Genomic DNA, 7,453 nt, shown 5'->3' on the forward strand with positions numbered 1-7,453 from the left:
GCTAATTCTGTGATAAGTGTGTTCTTGTAACTTTTAATATACAATAGAGGGTGTCAGGAGATAATGGATCGAGTTCTCCAAAAGCATAAGCAAATCCCAAATTTCAATGGTTACAGAAGATAGCAAACACAAGGAGAGAAGTTAGCTTGCATTCAAAGAAGTTGTAAGAATATGCATAGCCAAACCATAGATTTTAAGTCTGCTGGTTTACAAATGAAGCACATGAGCATACACAGAACTGGCCTAGGAGCAGATGAGTTTCGGTCTTTGTTTCAAGGGGAGAAAATGGACACACATTGTGTGATGCAAGACATGTAGAATATCGGCAGCTTTGCAAAATGTTTGGGATATGAACCATGTTTTGCTAAAATTCCCAAAGAAAAATTCTCTGGAAATATTATAAATGTGTTTGGGGAAGAGCTGTGGATAACACAAGGCAGTTGTAAAGAAGGAATCATTAAAGAAACACTGGTACAGAAGCAGAGGAAGGAAACCAGATTTGATGTGAAAAGATGGTGGCCATGGAAGCTGTATTTGTGTTAGGAAGCAGATTTAGATATAAGACATGGGTTACTAAGACTGAGCCCCTGACAGAGAGAATTGCTCTGGAAAACATAAGTCCTTTTCCAGGTCTGGTACAGCCAGAAAGGACAGAATACAGAGAATTTGAAGTCACCACCTCACCAGTGATGGACTGTGGAAGACTGGCTAACAGGGCTCCAAATAATGACCTTCTCTTCAGAACTTCTAAACAGTGTCACAATACATCCCAAACCACAGCTCTGACAGCTGGGATACACCAATTCCAGCAAAGAAATATCCACTTGTTAATGGACTAAAATTATTATTTGTGCTTGTTTATTTGTACCTTGTTATTTCAAAATACCTTGACTTCAAATCTCCCTAGATACAATTCTTCAGAGTTTTATCATTTAGCTTCTCTCTACTGTTAGTAAATGGTGGAATTGATGAATTTAAGGTGAGTCCTAAGGTGCTGTAGTCTGGGTGAATGCAAATACTGCATTTAAAAGCCCTGTTTGGGAGCTCAGCAAGTGGAGAGTGCAATAATCCAACTGACTCAGAAGAAATGCAAAAATTCTGGATTTATCTGTTCTAGTCATACACAACTCAGTGTCAAAACTCAGAAGGAAAACAGCCTATTAACCACAAGTTTATCTTATTGAGACCAACACCATTTGGGTTTAAACTAGGATGCAAAGCTGAAAACTCCTTGGTAGAGAGAAATTACCTCTTCTTTTTCAAAGATCAAGAATTGACTTTTTCTCTGGTCCTGGACTACAGTGCTGTGATAGGCAACTATTTTAACTCAAGTGAGCAAGAACTTGTAAACATTTCACATCCATTTTGCTTAGTCCACTGTTTGTTGCTACGGTTTCAAAACTCTAAATATTACATTAGACAAGAAGAAGAAGAAGAATTAAACAGACTTACCTATCACTGTGACATTTAGAATATTGCTAGTTTTCACACCACTGGAGTGATTGTTTCTAGCATCACATTTGTACCCTCCATTGTCATTTAGTCCAATATCTTCATCCAAGAACGTAGCATATGTATCATTAGTTACATTTTTCTTAATTTCATCCCCTTTGTAGAATGTGAATGTTATTGGTGGTGTTCCCATCACTGAATGACAGATTAATTGTAGAGGCTTCCCTAATACCACCTCCGGTGAGCCGCTGACAACGGAAAGAGTTGGCTTGGAGACTGGAGCTAAAAGGTGAATTTAAAAAAAAAATGTTGCAAATTACACTGCATAAAGCCAAAAGACACAATATTATTTTGTAGAAAATATAAATATACAATATTTAGCTAGTTTGCAGACACAGTCTATATTGCACAGCTCTTATCAATAGAATGGAAATGGGGGGATTTGAATAAATCAATAGCATAGATAATAGAACATATTTGACTTTGAATAAAGCAGCACACAGGGACAATATGAAGCAAAACAAGGAAAGGATCAGTGACACAGCTGTAGATCATCCAAATTCCAAAAGCAGTTCTGACCCAAGGAACAAGTCTGCTCCATGGATGACCTGAGAGAGACTGCACAGCTCCTCCTCAGGGCCCTGCTCCAGCAGCACAGTGAACAATCCAGTTCATCCCCTGGCAGACTGGAGAGCCACTGTGCCTGTTCCAGGAGAGGGAAGGGCGCTGGAGTACTCATAGCTGCTGAGGGGCTGTGCTTTTGGCAATGAACCCCTGGATTTTCTAGAGCAGAGCCAACCAGATGACCTCTGGCTCTCCTGGATTTCTGCCTGGAGGGGCAGGGATTCAAGGCAGACACTGAGAGAGCTTCAGATCAATGTGAAAGTTTTGCAGAACATTCCTGGCCCTGCAAATGGCAGTGAATGAGAGTTTATCTGGTCCCTAACAGAACCTAGGGACCAGCAGGAAGCCATTCCAACCCCTTCTCCGAGGGCCAGCCCTGGAAAGTATGACTTGATTATATCACAATACACCAAATCCTCTGCAGCTAAAGCACATCCCACAGAAATTCATGTTGTAAGAACTAACACACACCCTGCTAGTTCATGGACTAAAGATTCTGTAAACAGATGTCCTTCTTTATACGCTTCTGGTTTAGATCCTTCCCCCACCCTGGTGGTTCTAAGCTCTGTGTCAACTCACCATAAACACTTATCCTTACAGGTTTGCTCTCCTTGACTATTCCTTTTACTTCAGCTTTGCAGGTGTAAGATCCAGTATCATTCACATTAACTTTAATTGCTAAGACTCTAGATTTTTTCAGCAGGATGTCTCCACTGGAACTTTTCCTTAGTATGGAGAAGTTGGCTCTCCGTAACCCATTAATGCTGCAGTTCAAAATTAAATCTTTATTTTCATCCAACTTAGTCATAGAAGCAGACAGTGTTGGCCTGGGGAATAATTCTGCAAGATAAAAAGAGAGCTGATCCATTCAAAATGAGCCTGGAAGAATATGACTACTTATCTCAAAGTATACAGAATGAAGGACATACTGATAGTTTATAATTTGGGAACAAAACAATTGTGTTGTTTTAATATTTTCAGGGAAAACAGAAACTTAGCATTTGCTTGAAACCACTTTTCACAGATTGTTTGAGGATATTATTTTAGCTGGGAAGTATAGGTGGGCAAAAATCAGAAACTAAAATCTAACCAGCCTTTAACTTACAGAAAACTTACACTTGGATCTGGAGGTTACACTTGGATCCCGAGTTCTGACAAATTTAAATATTAATACTTTGAGTAAAATCTAGAGGTTTTACCTGACACAAAGACATTCAGTTTGGTGATTTTAGACACTGCTCCTTGCTCCACCTTACACAGGTATTCACCACTGTCCTCTTGAGTAGCTAGTGTAGAGTATTTCAAAAGTTTCTTATCTCGTACACTGTTCAGTATTGTTCTGTTTTTCTGGAAGATGATTTCAATGCCACGCATTTGAGCTACCACGGTTGAGCATTCAAATTCTATGTGGTCTCCTTCTGTAATGTTATTGGAGGGCCTGGTGATCAGAGTGGGCTTTATAAATGGTTCTGCAAGAGAATACATATAAACATACAGGCAGATTGATACACTTATAAATATGTAACCCAATTTTTATCTATGGCTAGCACAGAAATGTAAAAAGAAAAGTTAAACAACTTACCCTTGACTGCAACAAGTGTTTTGTTGCTGTGTTGGGAGCTTTCCCATCCAGATCTTACTTGTCTCTTGCCAAAGCAATCAAATTGTAAAATATCATCTCCCGCTTCAACGTAATATTCCATTTCAGAAAAATTTTGGTTTTGTTCAGGTATACGTTTTTCTATAGGCTCTGAATTTGTCTTTATCTTCCGGAAAAAGAACTCTAAAGGAGGTACTTCTTCTGGCAGCTCACAGCGTAATTTCACAATTTCACCCTCTAAAACTTCTTTTTTGTCAGCAGTCAGGATTGGCTTGGTCATTCCTTACAACAGAAAACAAGAAAAGAAACAGAACTTTGCATAATCCAGAAATAAACAGTACCTCTGATGACTGTGGGAATGATTTATACTGATTAACAGTTGCAAATAGTTTGCAAGAACCAAAAGATGACCATGTAACTACTCAGTGCTGCCAATTTCTGTCCAAGATGCTTTTCCAAGGGGAAAATGTCACCTGCAGTCAAGAACACATCTAGAAAGTGTATGGATGGAGGTGGACTCTGCTCTCATAAGAGATGAAAGGACAAGACTGAGACAACATTGTCTACAAAAGTGGCCCATGGCTGATGCTGGCTTTGGTGATGGCTCTCACACCCTGAGCATCCCTGTTATTTCCAGCATTTCCAGGAATCTGCCCACCCCTCACCATGGTTATTGGGGTGGACACAACATTCACAAATAATTCTTTCTCTACTCTAGGGAACAGAGGCTCAGGATGGTGGGGATGGTGGCACAGACTGTGTTCCTGACTAGCACTGATCTGTCCTGGAGCCTTGGGGCCCTGAGTTCATTTCTGTGCCTTAACATGGGGGATTAGTACCAAACTCTCAACAGGTACTGTGCTGTCAAGGATAAAACACACCTTGCAAGAGACCCTGTTTAAGCACCATTATTCCTTCCCTGCAAGGTTGTTCTCCCTCTGTGCCTGATGTGCCATGTCTGACAGCACACTCACCTGTCACCCAGACATGGATGGTCTCACTGGAACGCAGCTTGGCGCCCGCTCTCACCCTGCATTCATAGTCTCCTGTATCTGAAGATTTGGCCACTGGTATTTCATACCGTGCTACTTCTTTGTCTGATATGGTCATAAACACAAGCTTCCCATCCTTGAGAAATGTGAAATTGTGCTTCAGCTGGAAATCACTGTTTTTGCTAATATCAGCGTGGCAGATGATTGACATCGGAGCTCCATTCTTCACTTTGCCAGGTGGTTCAACCTTGATTTCAACTCTGTTGAAAGTAAAAACTTGATAGAAAATAAAAAAAGAAAAAAATTATATTTATTTTAAATTAGTCCAATATAACACAGTTATCTCAAGCTGCCACATTTAAATTACAAAAATCAATTTTTTAATTTATGTTTAATTTGATAGAAATATTGTCATTTAAATTGATAAGTGCTTTTAGAAATAAAGCTCATGGTAGTATTTACATAAATATGTATATGTTATAGAAATGTATGTGCATAGAAATATATTCTGGTTTTGTAACCACAGCAAGTAAAATAATTTGTAGCTTAAATGTTACAACTGTTAGGCTCCTGGTATAATTGATATTTATATTCTCACATCTCAAGAACAAGTATAGAGAAAGATGTAGTAGTTCATTCACTTTCTCTTCCTTTAAAACTTACACTTCTGGGCTATGTCCATTTTTGTCAGGATTTGCATTAGAAATTGCTACTCAAATAGAAAAATTTTCCTGCATCTAAAGAAGTCCCTTGTCCTGCACACTTCCCACCTATTTATAGTGTGTCCTTGCTAGAGAGAATCTGGGCCATAAAATCAGTGAAAAGCTGTGAATTTCTTTACATGTGAGTAAACCACATGACAGCAAGGAGCAAACATTTCTCCCAGGTGATGGAAAAAAGGAAGCAAGCATGCAGAATGTACGTGCTGGGAGCCAGCAGGACAATAAGATAAAAAGTAAACATGTTCCTTTCAGAACACGATTTCTGAACTCTGCTCAATCATGATCAATTCTTTTGCAAGAGCAGCAGACAGTGCCCTTAACTTATATTCTATAATTTTATCCTTCCTCCTTCCTTGTGGGCATGACAGGGATTTTTATACATCAAAACAAAATGCTAATTTTCTCTGCCACCTCTTTAGTGGCTCAGTAAAGCAAATTACTCTAGCAAAGATTTCACCTTTATTAAGGTATAAGCAGCACATCTCTGATTTAAACACTGTACCAAGAAACACCAAGTAAGCCCTTTTTTCATATAGCCAAATTTCATACTGAGCTATTGTACAGCAAATCCAAATAAACTCTGTTATAGATGCATACCAACTGAGGAATTAGTTAAATTAGTTACATTAAATTTCTACATTAAAAAACCCCAGTAAAACAACAAAAATTTACCATTCCCTACCTTTACCTTTCTCCTGAGCGTAAAGTTCTGAACCTGGGAAAACAAAAAAAAAAGAGAAGAAATGTTATTTTCAAAGCTTACAGATGGAGAGACAGTAATGCAAAACTGTAAAAAGCCTCAACCAACCCCAGAAAAACCAGAAATACATGTACCCACCCAGAGATTTAGTTATCAAACTTACACTGCAAGAAAATCACCAGAAGAGCAAGATACATCTCGTTCCTGAAGAGCAGACTCTTTAATTCCAAAATAAAACAATATTCATTATCAGAGGTGATGCCTCCAGGTACCAAAATTACGTTATGCTTTTTTCCCTTGTTGTTTTATGGAAACAGATAAAAATTTGCCATTAAAATTTGTACGTTTTCCCAGATCTTCAGCAGAAACTGGCTGGATCAAGTAATCGTTCCCATTACTGGAAACTGGAAATGGCAAACAATGAGAATGTATCTGCTGCTCCCAGGCAGATTACTGCTCAGGAAGTGACTGGACTTTTCCTGAGGGCGCTACCAAATGCATTTGCTTTGTTTAATTTCTTAAGGTGTATTAAAAAAACAAGAAGTTCCAATGACATTATCCTGCAGTTCCTGTCAATATGGGTATTTTTAAGTCACGATTAACCATTTAGGAACACAAATTACCTTTGCTGCTTGACCTCAGCAGGTACTTGAGCAAATACTTCCCTTCTTCCTAACTGAAGACTCTTTCAGAGAATAGATGTACACAATTACTCATTTTCCCCCCTTTACCTCCATTTCTAGGTCTTCCATTTTTGCTGTGGCAAAGAACACCTGTACTGTAGTTTACACAATAAATTCAAATTATCTCAAAAAGCAGAGGTACTGTTGTGTGAGACTGGAATATTGACAGGTGGATCTCTCATACTACCATGATATATCAAAAACATGGATCTTATCAAAACCCAGATTTTATTTTATGCAGTTAGGACAGCACAAAGGACACACAATCACAAACCTTAAACCCCCTCAGGAAAGAATTGGATTGAGTTCCAATTCCCAGCAGAAATCTGCAGCAGCACTGGCACAGTTTGAAACAGAGAATGCTTCTCCATTGTCCAGGATATTCCTCCCCATATATCAGCCTACTTTTAAGTCACACTTGAGCCATTCCCTCCAGCCCTGATACTGACTGAAACCTACAGGCTGGACAACATGAGTTGAAACCAAGCCCTGCAGAAAGTTTCTCAAGTTGTGTGACCCAGAACTCCCCAAGCTGTGATTTAGTATTGTTGAAAACTGAGTGCTCAGCTCTTAATCTCTTTGTTCTTTCCCCGGTGGACAGAGCCAGTGCTTTCCTTTAATTCCAGCAACATTTTCCAGGCTTGTTAAAACACTGCATAAAACAATACAAAATACATCCA

At 39.0% G+C, this 7,453-nt stretch overlaps 1 protein-coding gene across 9 annotated transcripts in view; it reads right to left on the reverse strand.

Annotated features, from left to right (window-relative positions):
- Positions 1-6,543, reverse strand: part of PECAM1 (platelet and endothelial cell adhesion molecule 1) — a 31,724-nt gene extending 25,181 nt beyond the window's left edge. For 6 of the 9 annotated variants that reach the window (XM_039715872.1, XM_039715871.1, XM_039715870.1 and 3 more), the window contains exons 1-7: positions 6,254-6,542; positions 6,073-6,105; positions 4,651-4,944; positions 3,659-3,958; positions 3,276-3,545; positions 2,656-2,916; positions 1,453-1,734 (exon numbers count right to left, since the gene is read on the reverse strand). In XM_039715872.1, the coding sequence (XP_039571806.1) occupies positions 1,453-1,734; positions 2,656-2,916; positions 3,276-3,545; positions 3,659-3,958; positions 4,651-4,944; positions 6,073-6,105; positions 6,254-6,287 (1,474 nt within the window). In that variant the 5' untranslated portion in view covers positions 6,288-6,542. Of the gene's footprint in view, positions 1-1,452; positions 1,735-2,655; positions 2,917-3,275; positions 3,546-3,658; positions 3,959-4,650; positions 4,945-6,072; positions 6,106-6,253 lie in introns of all 9 variants that reach the window. The other 3 variants (XM_039715865.1, XM_039715863.1, XM_039715866.1) reach the window with 2 other exon arrangements.
- Positions 6,544-7,453: the final 910 nt, after the last annotated feature.

Source organism: Passer montanus, unplaced genomic scaffold, assembly GCF_014805655.1.
Source record: "Passer montanus isolate IOZ18808 unplaced genomic scaffold, ASM1480565v1 scaffold35, whole genome shotgun sequence".
NCBI classification, from domain to species: Eukaryota; Metazoa; Chordata; class Aves; order Passeriformes; family Passeridae; genus Passer; species Passer montanus.